The 18,151-nt window shown below is 39.1% G+C and overlaps 1 protein-coding gene across 1 annotated transcript in view; it reads left to right on the forward strand.

The window, feature by feature from the left end:
- The window catches only part of LOC134204694 (5'-3' exoribonuclease 2 homolog), a 48,166-nt gene that overhangs the window by 17,312 nt on the left and 12,703 nt on the right, over positions 1–18,151 (forward strand). The window contains exon 3 of the mRNA XM_062679477.1: positions 109–621. Within this exon, the coding sequence (XP_062535461.1) occupies positions 109–621 (513 nt within the window). The remainder of the gene's footprint in view (positions 1–108; positions 622–18,151) is intronic.

The following is an 18,151-nucleotide window of genomic DNA, read 5'->3' on the forward strand; positions in this document are numbered from 1 at the left end:
CATAGTGAAAATATAAAACATCCAAACTTCCATGAGCAATAATTTCGATCATGGGCAGTACAGTTATGAGCCAAAAATGCTAATATTCATGTTCTCTATTATTTACAGGGTTACGCAACGAAAATGGCCTCGCCCGGTTATACTTGTCACCCGGTCCGGATGCATACAAAATAGCCAAAGGGTTATACAGCGGCACGGTCAACTTCGAACAGGAAGTTCCCATCCTGGCCGACTGTATGCGGGGTGTTGTCATCCCGACCAAGGAAAACGTCCCGCACGATGGCGTTCTACCGTCACCCATTCCCGGATTGCACCCGGTGTGCGAGAACAGAATCGTAACCATGAAGTTCCTGGATCCGCAGTATGCGGATGATTTCGTATATCCATCCCGGAAGCTGGAGGGAGCTCGCGATCAGCCGAAGGTACTGGGAGCGAACGAGGGTCCGGTTATTGGATTCGGACAGCGAACGAACCGTGGCGGGCTGGGTAGTGCCGGTCACAGGATGATGAATCATTATACCGGGAACAACAGAGGAGGTGGCGGTGGCGGCGGTGGAGGAGGAGGAGGCGGAGGTGGAGGTGGAAATGGTGGACGCAATGATTACAGCAACTTTTCGAGAGGTAAGTACCTACAGAGCTTTCTTTTCACTACCCCCAATTATTGTCAAACAGCAGGATTTTATCTGCGGTGCTTGTTACTAGAAGAGTCCTTTCCAAAGCCTAACCTTAGTGAGCTAGAAAGGCAACCGTTAGCACAGCATTTCTCAAAGAATTTTATGTTTCGTGATTACAATTGCACATTTGTAGCGCTTCTAATGCTACGAAACGGTGCGTAATACTGATAACCAGGTGCAGATTTCTAACCATAGTTAAAATAAGCCTAAATTATTTGGTAGGAGAAGGAGATCCCATGTTAAGATTTTATACAGTACAGTACCAGCAACCAAATAGTGTTTCACCCCGTTCGCAGTTAAATCAAGAACCACTGTGCTTGACTCTCGTTATGAGCTTGCGTTGGGGTTGGCGTTTGGTTTGCGGCGGTCGTGACAATTTGCGATTTGATGGCAGAATTTTTGGCATTTGCATCGCGCGCCCGGCTTTCGACGACTTTCGTTCATTGTGGGGAAGGGTCGAATCAAGCACTAGAGCACGTTTTGCCGTATGACGGTTAATTATTGTTCGTGTACCGATGTAAGAAGCAAGGTTGATAATGCCTGCCTAACGAAAGAGGTATGTCGTCTGTTGCCGTGTGGGTTTTACGAGCACTTGACAAATGAGTTACCATTGAATGAGGATTAACTTTGCAGTAAAGTACAAATCCAAGGTTTTGATTTAAACTCCCTACAAAATTGATTCATCAAATTGAGTTTTGTTGATCAGTAATAACAACAATTTACAGGTTATCGCACATCAGTAAAGTTAAATTATATGCTTCTCGGAGAGTCGGCAATAAATATATATTTTTGGCTGTGATACATTGGAAATAAGAAAAGGAGATCAAGTCAACCCGATTTTCCCTTAAGAACGCTATTGACCGTCTCTGAAAAATTTGGAATAATTCTGTGCATTTATAGTATAGTTCATCACTACAACAGCTTCTGCCTGGTATCCAGCGGCTTATTAACGAATGCTGTGTAGCGTCAGTGATACTTAAGGTGGTAGCCTCGCCAGCGCGATTTAGGTAACATGATCCCGGTAAAGTAGCTTACTGAAGCTTTTCAAATATCAATTCAAAATTTTGGTAACCGACCCGGCAATGAAACGAAGACTATGATTAGAAACTCGTGTCAGGACCCTAAATGAACCTGAGCTATTTATATCGATTTATATCAGAACTTGTTATTCTGTTACAGATTTTTTTTAACAGCGATTTTTATAAAACATGCACCATTAGTAGTTAACTAACAAAAATTGTAACAAAATGTCTTCTAGTTTTATGAAAAAGCATGAAAAAGTGTTACATGAAAAGTGATGAAAATAACTACAATTATTACAAATTATGTTATTTGAAAGAACAAAACTATCACCTATTGTGTTACAAGTATTGCTATTCGTATTCATTATATCATTTTACAATCATGTTATGCCGATCATGGAATTTTCGTTTCTTCATCCGGGACTATTGATATAATTGTGATTTGTGACATAATTTTTTATGTCTAACGGGGCTGGTTTCCTTGGATTCTCTCAAGGTTGTAAGTCGATACCTCACCCCAGCGATCGGGCAACCCGGGAACCTCGCCTAAGTTCCCTTCTCAACCTTAAATATGAATTCCATCAGGGTCAGTTAAGGGGGAAGGGGCTCACATCACCCCAATTCCAACATTTTCGCCTAACTCGTTGCGTCCATCTCCTGGTCGTTCATTGCAGCACCGCGAGTTTGAGTTGACCCGTTGATGACCGGTGCCATTGTGACTCTTCCAACTGTGTCCTTAAGTTTTTATAATATCTTCATTTTTGGAAATTATTTTCGAATTTTTCACTGGAACTACTTTGAAGCTCTTTGTCATTCCCAAGGAAAATAATTGGAGTTTACTTGAGAAATTCTTATTTTTTTTCTTATTTTCAAATTTTCACGGAAATTTCAAAGGTATTTCAACGGAAAATTTTTCAGAAGGATTTTTTTGAATTTCTACGGGAAGTTATTTGTATTGCTCATAAGAGATTCTTCGAAAGTTCAATCGGAAATTATTTACAAAAGGGAAGATATCTTTTTAATTAATTCGTTTCGTCGTAAACGATTAATCGTTTTGTCGTAAATTATTCAGCGGAAATCCATTTGGCCGAATTGCAATCGGCCGAAATTAACGTTTGGGCGACACGGTTGCACATCGAAAACGGTTTGGCCGAAAATTTCTTTTGGATAAAGTGACATACTGTCGAGGTACGAGGCACGAAAACGGATTTCCGGATAAACTGACACGGTTGATCAAAGCGACGATGGATCGGGTGATGTGCGTAGTTCGAGTTTCAGGGGCATTCTCGAGTTCCTTTGAAACCCGCAGAGGGTTACGGCAAGGTGATGGTCTTTCGTGTCTGCTATTCAACATCGCTTTGGAAGGGGTAATACGAAGAGCAAGGATTAACACGAGTGGTACAATTTTCAATAAGTCCGTCCAGCTATTTGGCTTCGCCGACGACATAGATATTATGGCACGTAACTTTGAGAAGATGGAGGAAGCCTACATCAGACTGAAGAGGGAAGCCAAGCGGATCGGACTAGTCATCAACACGTCGAAGACGAAGTACATGATAGGAAGAGGTTCAAGAGAAGACAATGTGAGCCACCCACCGCGAGTTGGCATCGGTGGTGACGAAATCGAGGTGGTAGAAGAATTTGTGTACTTGGGCTCACTTGTGACTGCCGAAAATGATACCAGCAGAGAAATTCGGAGACGTATAGTGGCTGGAAATCGTGCATACTTTGGACTCCGCAAGACGCTCCGATCGAATAGAGTTCGCCGCCGTACCAAACTGACAATCTACAAAACGCTCATTAGACCGGTAGTCCTCTACGGACACGAGACCTGGACGATGCTCGTAGAGGACCAACGCGCACTCGGAGTTTTCGAAAGGAAAGTGCTGCGTACCATCTATGGTGGGGTGCAGATGGCGGACGGTACGTGGAGGAGGCGAATGAACCACGAGTTGCATCAGCTGCAGGGAGAACCATCCATCGTTCACACCGCGAAAATCGGACGACTGCGGTGGGCCGGGCACGTAGCCAGAATGTCGGACAATAACCCGGTGAAAATGGTTCTCGACAACGATCCGACGGGTACAAGAAGGCGAGGTGCGCAGCGGGCAAGGTGGATCGATCAGGTGGAAGATGACTTGCGGACCCTCCGTAGACTGCGTGGTTGGCGACGTGTAGCCATGGACCGAGCCGAATGGAAAAGACTCTTATATACCGCACAGGCCACTTCGGCCTTAGTCTGAATAAATGAAATGAAATGACATACTATCGAACTGGTAATTTGGTCGAAAAAGCCATTTTCCCTAACTGATCGTTAGCCCAAAATGGTCGTTTGGCCGAATAGGTAATATGGCGAAAATGCCATTTGGGAGAAATGCTCGCCTTTCTGCCAAATGATCATTTCGGCCAAATGACTTTTTCTACCAAACGACTTTCTTGGTCAAATGACCAGTTTGACCGAACGACATTTTCGGTCGTATGCCCACTTCGGCTAAATGACATTTTCAGCCAGATGAGTTTTGGCCTTAAGGTTGGTTAGGCCAAATGACATATTCGGCCAACACCTTCCGGCCTTGTAGCATTCGGGCAAATGGCCCTTCCTGTTATTTGTCCAAAAGTCATTCGGCGAAAAGCTATTTGTTCGAATGCCACTTGGCCAAATAACACGTTAAGCCGAAAGTCATCTAGCCAAATTCCATTCGACCGAAATTATTTAGGTCGAGAATGTCATTCGGTCGAAAGGGACATTCGGCAAAAATTTTGGTCGAAAAAGTTGTTTGTTCCAAAAGGTCATTTGGCCGAGGAAGTCGTTCGACAGAATAGATCATTTGGCCGAAATGTCCTTTCTGCAAACAAACATTTTGGCCAAACGGCATTTTCTGCCAGATGACCTATTCGGCTAAACTGCTTTTTTTTGCAAAATGATCAATTCAGCCGAACAAGACTTTCTGCCGAACGATGTTGAACTTAATTTTAAGATTAAAAAAAACACCTAAATAAAGTCTGTCGTATGTTTATTGCGGTCAAATGGCCATTTTTGCCATACGACCGAATTACTTTGAGCTAGATGGACTTCTTTCAAATGGTTTTCTCGATCAAACTACATATTTGGCCTAACAACTTTTAGCCTTGTGGCTTTCGTCCAAATGATTTTCTCCCAAACGACCCTTCTCGGACATTCTATTTCAGCGCGAAATTCTTTGGATTTCAATTTGAAATCACTTGGAGTTTCCACTCGAAGTTTTTCTTAGTTCTTAGACAAATAGAGATCAGCGGTGTGACAAGTTTTAAACGACGGCGCGCCGATGCAAGAATACAGGTGGCGGCGTCCCAACTAACATTTAATGTCAATGTAAATGTTATTTCATTATGTGTGCTATACATAGGATCAAGAACTTCTATTCAATGCTTTTACCAGCAAATCTGGCGAATCTATTCAGCTGTTTTTGACGTGGCTGCACAACTACTTTAAAGCATGTTACACAATTTTTTCTCCATCTTTACTAAACCATTTAGTAATATAATTCGCTTCAATGGCGCTTATTCAGATTTTTTGAATCTGTTAAATAAGTTTTATACAGCCACTGAATTCAATTCGATTAAATATTATTTGAGAGGAGAGTAAATTTTGGAGTTTATTTATTGTTTTTTTTTGTGAAAACTCAAATACCAATTTTGTTGCTACCTAGATTCAAACTCCTGATCTCCTGATTCAATGGCCGCTGCTCTGTCATCACCGTCACTTTGACATATGTAAATAACAAAGAAAATTACGGATGTGCTTCTTCGCATACCCTATAGGTTATTTCACTAACGCTATTTTCAGATTCATGCTGTATAAACGTTAGAAAGAGGCCTACATGCTGCTTTCAGCACATAAGATGCTAACAAGCAACTCAGTTACATACATGAGTTCTTAACCGATAAGCTTTGTTGCTAATTCAGACAGAGCTGTTTTATGACTATATGAAAGCTGCATAAACGATAAAAGATGAAATATATTCGGCACAAACTGACTAGCTGATAGATATTTGGGTAATAGTCGAGTTGAAGTTTAAGGGATTATTTGCGGAGGCTTTTCTTTTATTCAGCATTGGCTGCTTTTATTCAAATATTATACAGCCAAAGGCTAGAAGATGAAGCTTTTAGCACCAAAATTGTTAGTTGGGGTACCAACAACTGTCTGCGGCGATGGCATGGCACGGCGGCGCACACCTCTAACGCCAAAATCGTTCCGAAAACATTTGATTTGGTTTTTTGTTAGTATTTGTGGATGCTTCCGAACGAATTCCTGATTAATTTAAAAAGGCATTCTTTACTCTAAACATTGATCAATACACTTTTCTCGATGGTTAGCCTGGTGATCAATACAACATGAGTGACACTCTTTCAAAAATACATATGAATAAATGTGCCAATCATACAATTGAAAATGTGTTGAACATTTATAGTCGTTGTTTCGATCTACGGGCAAAAAAAATGCCCTCTTCAAAGGAATTCCGGAAGAACTCCCGAAGTAATATCTATTGAAATCTAAGAATTTATTCGGGAAATCAATTGGGGATTGCTTTGTGAAGATAATTAAGAATTAGGAATTCCTGGAGGAACCTTGCGAAAGCATTTCGGAGTCAATTTTCAAAGGAATTTCCAGAGGATTTTCCAAAGGAATCACTTATGGAGTATACCCTAGGAATTATTTGCATAAATTTCTAAATTATCCCTGTCGGAATTTCCAAAATGAGTTTCTGAAAAAATCCTAGAGGAATTCCAGGAGGAATTTCCCAATAATTGTTTAAAGAATTCCTGAAGGAAACTTAAAAAAATCTAAAGGAATTTGGGAAAGATTTTCGAAAGAATTCCCGTAGGAATGTCGAATGGATTTTTCAAGAGCAATGTCAATTTTTCAAGAGAATTCCAGAAACATTTTCGAAGAAATTTGTAAAATTTCCAAAGAAATTCGTAAAAAAAAATCCGAAGGAATCTCCACTGGATTTTGACGTAAACTACGTCTAAGGGGAAGACTCGGATACAGGGTGACAAATGAAAATTTCCAAATTCGAGACCGTCACGAAATCATGTAAGATTTTGAAATTTAATAGCGCCTTTATCTTCAGATGGATTTTTGAGATTTATATATCAATCGATTCGAAAATTCTCTACCAATTTGTCAATTATATTGAAACTTTGGGTTATGAATGTTAAAATAGGGTATCGGATCATTTTAGCAGCACCCTCTTTTCTTGTCCGCAAGAGTCTCGTTTCGGCCGTCGCCGTTCAGTGCGGTTGGCTTTTAGACTCTCCTTTTTGTGCGGTGTTTCGCACAAAAAGTAAAACAATGGAGCCGGACCAGTGACCGCGGTCGAAACAAATGTAACAAAAATACGTAAAGTGCATGGTGTATAAAAAGTGATCCAGATAGGGGCATGTTTGTGCAGGCATGAGACGATCAATTGTTATCAATGCCAATGCCCTTGCTAGTAATGCAATCAATTTATATTAAAAAACGACTTTGGAAAATGCATTTTTTTGCAAACTGAAAACTAATAAGGCCGTTAAACATATTTATTGAACATTATGGTCTCCGCCAAGTCAAGGGGGAGGAGGTAATCTTCTTCTACTGAATCGAGCAGCATGAAAATTTGAATCCAGAGATTTTTGGGGCCGGGGAAGGTTCTTAAGATGGTTAGAGACCCCTCTCCTATTTGAAACCTGGCTCATATACAAATGAAACACCAATTTCATCATAACTCGAGATCAAGCAAATGGAAACAAATCTGGCGTGTGGAGGTTTTGGAAGAGAAGACATGTTTCTGTGGTGGTTTGCAACGCCTCCTTCTTCTGGAAAGGGGGGCTCCCATACAAATGAACCAAAAATTTCTGCATAACTCGAGAATTAATCAATTTTAGGCGAACAAAGTTCGACGGGTCTGCTAGTAAAAAATAAATATTAAAATGAAAAAAAAAACTAAAATAAAAAAACTCCTCGGATTTGTTAAAGAATGTTTTGAAAGTTCTCAAAATTTACCGGAAATTTTTTTTGCTGCCCCTCAAGTTGTTATTTTTGAGCAAAATAACAATGTGGGTGACACATATTTAAAAAAAATATTTATATCGGCCTAATAATATTTTGTCCAATTAAATGCGCGCCTGAATCAGAAGGATTTAACTTTGATTCAGGAAGTGTGAATGCACTTAAGATATTTTTATAATACGTGGGTGCAATAATGCGGTACTTATTGTACATGACAAAAGCTTCGGAACGCATACGTTCTTGAAACAGACTATGCTGCTCCTCTTTGCCTATGACGGTGCCTTTCAGTCAGAACGACAAAGCAGGAGTAGCTTAGCAAACTCGGTTTGCCAACGGCGGGCTGAAGCTGATGATCATTCGGCACAAATTTCAGTATTCACCCATGCATTTATATAGGGCCGTCGCATTCACACAGCAGTGAGTGAACTGAATAGACTGTCAGTGCGGGCTGCGTGTGCAATGAGAAGAGAGGTCTTTTGTTTACTTTATCTTTGATTTTTGCTGCTAACAATTTTCAGTTTTCACTACTAGGAAGTGAGTGTGAAGAGGGAATGGTATCAATATCCAACAACTTTCAGTCACTGAGATTGAGAATTCGCACCACTGGATACAATAGAGCTATCACCTTCTTGTTCCCTGATTCCAAAGTCTTGCAATGATATAAATAAATTGTTTGCATGAATATTTTATCCATAGTGACACTCAGTGTTGGTAGAATCATCGAGGTTTCATGCACGAGCTAACTCGCCTGCGATTCTGTAGGGGAAGCATCGCGCTTGAGTTTCTCGGCCAGAATCGCATCGCTTCACTCACTCACCGAAAAATGATTTCGTTCTAAAAAGCGTCAAAACGCAATCGAGACGTATGTTTTGTTTATATATAATTATTAGCCATTGTTTTAGACGAAAAATAGTTAATTCAATGCATTCAACAATGAAGAACACGTAAATATCATGCAATGATGCAAATTGCGATTCAAATCATGAGCAAATTTCTCGGTCATAATTCTGATGGGATTTGACTCACGCATGGTTTGAATCGCCGATGAGATTTGAGATTTTGAGATTTTACCAACACTGCCAGACAGTAGGAGTTAGAATGTAATAACACACACACTATCTTTTCCCGTCCGCAACGTTTACTACTCGCGCGCACCACAACCAAATTAATTGGGTTTTGGTACATGATTGATATTTTATGATTTCTAGTGATGCACGAAAAACAAGATATGCCTATGATTGGAATGTTTCTGAATAATAAATGTTGCAAATGGAAAAGAGAATGCTCCCCTAGGGCTTCTTCTATTGAAATATTTCATCAAATGCTTCAAAACCCAAATGTAGGCAACTCGGATTCAAGAAAGGCATCATTACCACTGAGGACTAAATTTGGGTTTTCATAGTAAATTTTTTAAACAATTGTCGTATCCAACAATTTTCATATCTTAAGATACGCTAGTTTTGCTCGAAACCAGTGACATAAGTAATCAAATGAATTTTCTAAAAATATTCATGCATGATGGCACTACACTCCTCAATGAACAAAACTTCCTTACGTAGTTTACGTTGGGCGGTTGTGTCTTGTACATAACACTTCTAATTTTTTTTTTGTGGGAATGCCCGGAAGCATTCCTTGAGGTGTTTCTAAAGCTTTTGTAAGGAAATTTCCGAATAAATTCCTAAAAAATCCCAAGGAGTTTCTGAAGCATTTTTGGAAGGTATTTACAATAGCAGCATAAGTACATACTACAACGCCAGTCGTGCTGTAGCCATTGAAATTATTTTGCCAAGCCAAACTTGGCCGTTTGTTGTCCATCATGTTGTAGATGTTGTAGTGCAAGTTTGGTTTCATCACCCAAATCAGTTACATTTATAGCATCGTTACTTTGGCTGCTAGGTCCAAGCAAACTAGATGTTGGTCACGCGAACGGGAGCAAGATAGGCAATTTTATACTTTAATTTTATACTTAAACTGTGTATTTCCAAACGAGTTTCTTAAGAAATTTTCAAAGGATCTCCTGAAAGAGTTTTAAAATGAATTTCTTAAAACATTTCCGAAGAAATTGCTAAAAGAAGGAACTCGTAACTCCCCATATGATTTTCTGAAGAAATTTCTGCAAGACGATCTGAAGGAATTCTCGAAGAAATTTCCAAATTAACTTCAGACAGTTTCTAAAGAGAATTCTAAAACAATTCTTCAATAATTTTCCGAAGAAATTCCTTAACGAATTCTCGAAGATATTTCAAAAGAATACCTGAAGAAATCTCCAAAGTATTTTACGGAGATATTTCCGAGGGATTTTCTCTATTTGAAAGAATTTCTGAAGTCGTTTCTGGAGCATTTTTCGAAGGAATCTACAGAACCTGGAGGAATTTTTGAAGGAATACCTAGAAGAATTTCCGATGGAATTCCTGGAGGAATTTTTGATTGAATGGCTGGAGCAATTTCTAGATGTACTTGCTAAGGGAATCCTGAAGGTATTTCCTGGTAGCACCTGGAAAAATCAGGAAATTTTGTTTTTGACGTAGGATTACGTCCTTCCGGAGGATAGGGGGTTATTCTGCAGATTCAAATCTGAGACCGTCACGAAAAGTGGTCAGGAAGTATGGGCTAATAACCTAACCGTTTCCCAACCGATTTTAAAGATTTTGGAATTAATCAATCGACGATTTCTTTAAGATTTTGCACAACTATCGAAAAAATGTATTCGAGGTGCTAAACTATTGAAAAAATGCATTTCACCAGGCACTGTGAAAAATTGTTAAACCAACCAATCGCGTATGTGCATCGCAAGCACAGACATCAAAATCTTGCAACTTACGGGATGGGCTCTAATCCTCAGTTCAATTAAGTTTTGTCGGAGAGCGGACATAACGATGACGCCCGTAGCAGCAGTCTCAGCAGAAAGCAGATCATCGAGAGGCCGTCGCCAAAAGAAGCAATCTTCGGACTATCGTTTAGTTACTGTTAGTGGCGCATTGTGAAAAGAAAATCGGTTCTTCTGAGGACTAAAATTTTATGAGAAGAAAGGCAAAAATGGCGTCGATTACGGTCCCCGGATACCAGTGGCGTCATTGAAAATGTTTTCTTAATAGTGGCTACGTAGCAGAAAATTATCGAATGACTGTCCGACAGTAGCAGCAGTTAAGTGAAATTGTTACGCAAGGTACGGACTATTGTTTGTTTGCCTTGATGCGCATTGTGGATCAAAATCGATTCTTGTCAAATCTACCATTTTACGCAAGAGAAGGTAGAGCCGAAATATTTTCTTCAAAGTGCAAATCATAACCGCTTGGCGACGGTAGAAAGTTGGAATAGGTAGCAGTGAAAGCGCGGGAAGTAAACGCTACAAATTTATTTGCAATGGTGACGTCTCATATCATTGAGTTGCGTTAGTAGCAGTCAAATGAAATTTTCGCAAGATTCTGATTTCGGTATTCTTGCTGTTTATTATTGTTAAGGCGCGTTATTGGAAACAGAATCATCATTTTACACGAGAGAAGGTTGAGCCGAGACAAATATTTTATCAAAATGCAAATCATAATCACTTGGTGACGAAATTCTTTGTCGGTAACTTTGTCGGCCTCCAATCGAGCGAATGCCGACGGCACTAACACTATGCCGTATAGTCTATGAAAAATAAACACTACGGTGACTGAGAATGTTATGAAACACTCAAACTTTGGATAATGCCAGAAACAACTGCTTCTGCTCAGCACAGAGTTTCTTCTACCAACATAATTATTTATCTGCATATTTCGCGTAAGGAATTAAGTGAAAACACTACATTTTAACGGATTTGGTGTATTTTTGTTCGTTGCAATCTTTAATTTAATGTGTTTTCGACACCACTCTCTCTTGTAAAAATGGTAAACAATGCAAATTTTTACAAATACCACGACAATTTATGATAGTATACACTCAGCGAACTGAACTATCGAAATTTATAACTGGCGCCTTATGAATATTCGACTGATTATTCCATCAACAGTGCTTCTTATACGCAGTTACCTCCTCGAATACCCAAGCGTCGATGGGCGTGTGGTATGCATACCGGCCTCCCGATCACGACGTCCATGGTTCGAACCCAGTCTGCCGCACTTCACTTTTTTTTAAATGAAAACCATCATTCATAAGGCAACATATTGAAATTCATACCGATTCCTTGTGGCAAATTTCCATAAGGCGTTTTATTGAAAATCGTACTTCCATTTTCCTCAGTGTATGAGCATTTAGTCATTGAAGTATAAATCTATGCGCCAAATAAGAGGGTACTGTCATACTTGCCAAACTCCATATGAAAAAAAATTCGTTGTCGCCCCTCTGGTAGCAGCCCATGCGCTCCTTGCAGGGAGACACTGCAAAACAATGCATTATAACGGATGACGTCTATCGTGTTCCAGTGGCAAATCATAAATTGGCTGACAGTGGCATCAGTAGCAGTGAAGTGGAAATTAATTTCAAAATTTTGATTTCCTGCGTGCGCGGTATGAAAACTCCTTTCCTCTTTGAGTGAGACTGGGGCCGTTTTAAGTGGAGCTGCATCCTAGTTCATTCACTAGGAGCTGACTTACTTGGTGACGACTTTGGAACCCTCCGAGACGGCGGGCTTGGCCAGCTCGATACGCACGAAGCTGTCGTTTACGAGGCTGTTTATGATGCTCGACGACTTCGATGAGACGCCCTTGATGATGTTTCTCTTAGCCTTGCTGCCGCCACTCGTAGCAACCATTGTCGCTGCCGCCGCCCGTAGCAACCATCATCGCTGTTGCCTTTTCCACAGCCTTTTCACCGCCGGTGGTGTCTGTTCTGGCGCTGCGATGCAATTGTCCTGCCGATTCTGTCGAGAAAACAAGACTTTGGCTGGTCAGAATACGTTTGCATGGAGACCGAGGCCCCGCCCTTTGGGAGCCGTATCATTGGTACCGGCTTGCTTGCTCCGCCTTCCGTTCATTTGATGCCAGTGCTTTCGTACATAACCAGGGCCAATAAAGTTTCTTCTTTTTCTTCTTTTAGTTCTTCAAAGTGCAAATTATAATCGCTTGGCGTCGGCAGCAGCGCAAGCGCTCTTCGGAGGGAGATGCTGCGAAAATTGATTCGCATGGATGGTGTCTATCGCGTTTTACTGGCAACTTATCGAGTGGCTGACGTTGGGGTCAGTGACAATGAAATGAAATTTTCTCTAGATTCTGCTTCGATTTTGTCGCTGCTTGTGATTGGGAAGGTGCATTACTGAAAACAAATGGGTTCTTTTCAGAATCATAATTTCACACGAGAGAAGGTTGAGCCGAGACAAATATTTTTCAAAGTACAAATCATAAGCTTTTTTGCTGCTTGTGATTGAATAGGCGTATTGTGGGAAAAACAAAATTGGTTCTTATCATAACCATCAAATTACATGGGAGAAGTTTGAGCTAAGACGAAATTTCTTCAAAGTGCAACTCATAATTGCTTGGGAGCAGCAGAACAACCCCTTATTCAAATAAGTATGAAAATTGCTAACAGTTGTGTATATTTTTAATCGAATATCATCTTTAATCCCAGCACCTACTAAAAAGGGGTAATCTTGGAATAAACATGTTCTCACCAGGTTCAGACTGGCATTCAATATGCATGCATTCTCTAGCACAGACATCACTTTCAATGGCTAACGTAATCCTACGTCCAATTGGCGGTCGTGTCTCGGATACAACCTTCTACTTTTTTTTACAGATGAGTAGACATCCTGAAATATGCACAGTTCACCAAAGGAATAGTTTTCTTGGGACTAGAAAGCTATTCTCACTGTACATGCTTTGGAGTTTCTTAAATTCAAGACCAATAACGATACCGGCCTCGTCCTCGCAGTCAATGAGGATTAGGGGAGGAAAATTAGTTCGACACATTACGAGATGAACCGGCCTAGGGCCGAAAATCTCGTAAATAAAGATAATTCAAATTCAATTAGTTCGACACTCATTGCTACAAGAGACTGAGAAATCCTCTGCCTCTCCATGAGTGCACTGGAAAGGAATAGTATGTTAGTTGGAAAGGAATTCTAATGGAACTCGCCTTGGTAAGCGTCAAATTATTCTGAACGACGTGCACATCCCCCACTGGGACATTGCCGCCTCGCAGTGTTCATTAAGCACTTCTGCAGTTATTAACTGCGATGTTCCTCAGCCAAGTTACCATTTCTGCATTCGTATATCAAGAGGCTAACACGATGATATGCCCAGGGAAGTCGAGACAATTGCCAATCCGAAAACTATCTAGACCGACTCCGGGAATCGAACCCAGCCACCCTCAGCATGGTCTTGCTTTGTAGCAGCGCATCTTACCGCACGGCCAAGGATGGCCCCACGAGCTATTGCATACTATGTAATTGTTTCACTTCAGATATCCTTCTCGATGGCTACTGTAAACTGTGGAGTATCGCAATTGCCTTGACCGAAGCGAAGTGCAATACAAGCGCGTGATCCACCGAACACGCAAGCCGGTGACAAGCACGATGTCATCATCACCAATAGACATAGCCCGCTGTTATCAGTGAAACGCAGTATGGAAAAAAAATAGCCCGGGACATCCTGGCTACGATCTGGCGATGGGCTAAACAATAGGATGTCAATAAACTGGATCGACGTGATAGAATCGGGTGGACGTGATAAAATCGGAGATAGACAAATTCGGGGAGTGATAAAATCTAGCAACCAGAGACCGGCGGAGTGAAAAACTGTCAAATTATTTCTAATAAAATGGGGTCAATACCGTAAAGCCCCAAGCACAATGTTAGCGGAATGGCAACGGAAACGGCAAATTTGACAGAAAATATAAGGGGTCAAATTTGCCGTTACCGTCGCCGTTCCGCAGACATTGTGTTTGGGGCTTAAGGATAAAGAAAAACTCACAAAGTCATTTTGAGATTAAAATGAGTTTTAACACCCTCAGCTGGTAGAAATGTTTCAAATCTTCCATTCAAGTACTAAAGCCCTCTGTACACCTCCCGTGAACGTGAACATGAACAAGAGGTGAGAAAGAGCGATAATTTCACAGTGAACATCGTCGTGGACAATCGAGTCTAGTTGGAAGTGTTGAATTATTGCCCACGAATGCAGGCAGCAAGTAAGTGTGCAGTAGTAAACGAAGAAAATAAAAATGAAACATATTGTCGCATATATGTATATTAGAGTGGGGCGTCATGGTCATTTTTTCAAATCAATGGTTTTTCGAAGCCATTCTGGGTCCTGAACAACTGTGCAGAATTTGGGACCGATAGGTTGCTTCCTCGCTTTCCGCATCGCGTTTGAAGTTTGTATGGAAATTAGTATGGGAGAACGTATATTTTTGCATTTCTACTACTACAGGTTTCAGTTCACCGTAAACCAAGTGGCACATTGCGTTAAAGTATAACCCAAAGGATGCTGAAAAACTTTGCTGAAGAAGGCACGTTGCTGGAACGTCTACGAAAAAAGTTATAACGCTTCGAAGATTGAATGTTCAAACCATATGCAAAAAATCGTTTATTCTGCCAGCACTGCCGAACTACGTAGACCAATAATTTAACTGAAAGTTATTTTAAAATAATTGATCTTATAGGGCACTAGAGCTAATGGGAGCTATCCGGAATCATTTCACAAAGAAAAAAATCCGACAAGAAGGAATATGGGTGTTGCCCTTCGATAACCATAGGTCGTGCGGTAGTGCTGGCAGAAACATTGATTTCTCGCATATGGTTTGAACAATCAATTTTCGAAACGTAATAACATTTTTTGTAGACCTTCCAGCTATGTACCTTCTTCGGCAAAGTCTTTCGGCATCTTCCAGACTATATGCTAACGTATTGAGTCACGTGATTGATGATAAATTGAAGCCGCTAATAGCAAAAATGTAAAAAAGTACGTTTTCCCATACTAATCTCCATGTAAATTTAAAACGCGATGCGGCATGCGAGGTCGCAACCAATCGAGCCCATATTTTGCACAGTTGATTGGGGTCCCAAAATGATTCAGAAAAACCTTGATCTCACTTGATCGGACGAAATTTTCGTTTTTCCATACAACTGCGCCCCACTCTAATGTATATGAATTATTTGAGTGGGTAATCTAAGGAACGATGTTGATCAAGTTATTTAATTTTAATCGTAATTTTCGTTTAAATATTCGGAATTTTTTATGAAAAGTCAATAGTTACATATACTTAATGATTTCTGAATGGCAAATTTTCAACTGTGCTACCAAATGTATACATTTTGCGTTCAAAGTTGAATTAACAAGTTCCGGTGGTCAATTGACCTGAATCCAAATATTTTCTTTCGACTGGTATGCATCAAAGGAGAGAACAACACATTTTGTCAAATTATCTATATAATTTTGTACAGGATCATTACATACACAAATTGGGTCATACAGAATTGCTAGATTTTTCTATGTACAAGAATGTTGGCCTACATTTTTAATGATTTTCTTCGAAATGTATAAACATTAATTTATCAAATATTCGTTGAATGAAATAATATTAGTTAAATAAATTGATAATGCAATTGAAATGTGAAGCAATTTGTAATGTTGCAAGAAGCAAATCTACTGAACAGAGAGATACGAAAATAAAAATAAATGAGATGGAAAGTAATCACTCACGAACTCGTGAGAATGCGAATGCGTTTTGTCGATGATGGTTTTATTTAACTCTAGCGAGTTTGAGTAGTTCTGGCAAACCTACCCACGAAGCATGTAATTCACATATTCATTCTGTTTCATACATTAATACAATAATGTTCAATTATGCAATTATAGTTAAGAAAATACGAATGTACGAAAAGAGAAGAAATTTCTTCAAATTTTCTATCTAGTGACTTCTACCCCATTTGAACGATTGATTTTGACATGTAGTAACAAGTTTAATTTGATGAGGAATTATTTTTTTTTTTACTTTTGCTAGATACAATTTTTGGCTTTCTCTTTTGGCTTACATTTGTTTAATACTTTTCTTTATCTCTTTTTTTGTAAATTTACACAGGATTTTGTTTTTAGACGATTTTTTTTGCTCGTTTTTTTGATCGTTTGGCTTCAATTTACCACCAAACTCTTCGAAACATGATTCAAAAAATCCAGAATAAATCAAAGAAAAATCACATGATAATTAATATGCGTTAAAAATTTAGGATGAGTGGAAAATTGAGAAAATGTAAATCGTGTAAAAACAGAATCCAGTGTAGAATATTTGACAAGAGTTCGCCAATAAAAAATTCCAATTTTTGCTCAAGTTTTGGTGTATAAAATTCAATTGCTCACATATCGTATCGTATATAATTGTTGTGCTTACTATTGAAAGTCTTAATATGCATTTAATATTTTTTGCTGTGCTGAGATTTTGTTGATAGTCATTATCCAAATTATGTAAATAAGTCACATAGACTGTTTGACAAAACAAGATATAATTTTCCTGAGTTTTCATGGAATTCATGTTTTCTGATTTTCAAATAAACACCTTTATTGAATAAATTCATATAGGGGAACTGCTCCTTGAATTCATACCATGTATCCAAATCAATACCATTCGAAAACAAAGAATCGGTGCGCAAATTGTTTTATTTCTCCATTTTTGTGATTTTTTCAGCAGCAGGATTACAACAAAACACGACACAAATTGAGCCTAAATTGCCTGTTTCGCGAATGTTATTGATATAGGAGCATGTTATTATTAATGGAACAGATACCCTATAGCTAATCACAAACATTCAGAATAATATTTATTATTAATATTTGTACCTCGTGGACGGTCATAACGCAAAGAGCATACGAACATGTGCATACAAAAAAACAAGCTCGGACAGACAGGCAGGATGAAAACGTCAGAGAGGCAGCTACACATCTTGTTGGATTCTTCATTCTCCCTGTATTGCTGTGGTGGATATATGGCGTATATGGTGTATATATCAGAGAGGAGAGAAGCTTTCTCTGGTAAATCAGGTAAAAAAATTCCACGGAGCTAGTTCACGTTCGAATGGCAAAAGCATTCTGAAAATCTGTTCACCGTGAACAACAGAGACGATGCACAAGCATATCGGAAGCATATCAAATGATTCAGTAGTAGCAAAGCAGAAAAAGTATGCCAAGCATTTATAACTAATATAGCTAAGACTTTGAATAAACAAAAGAATTAATAAATAAATAAATGACTTCAAATTAATGGGTTGATAAATTAAAAAATGAACAATCGATTAAATTACAAAATTATTGATTTGAAAAACTAATAAATGGATAATTTTTTAGATTAATAAATTCAGAAATGAATGAATTTATAAATTATTGAATAAAAATAAATAAATAAATATAATAAAATATTCAAACATAAAATAGTAAAATAATAAAAAATATTTCATAATATGGTATGTTATGTTAATAAGTATGTTAATAAATTATTAAATTACCAAATTGATAAATAAA

This window comes from Armigeres subalbatus, chromosome 1 (genome assembly GCF_024139115.2).
Source record: "Armigeres subalbatus isolate Guangzhou_Male chromosome 1, GZ_Asu_2, whole genome shotgun sequence".
Taxonomy (NCBI): Eukaryota; Metazoa; Arthropoda; class Insecta; order Diptera; family Culicidae; genus Armigeres; species Armigeres subalbatus.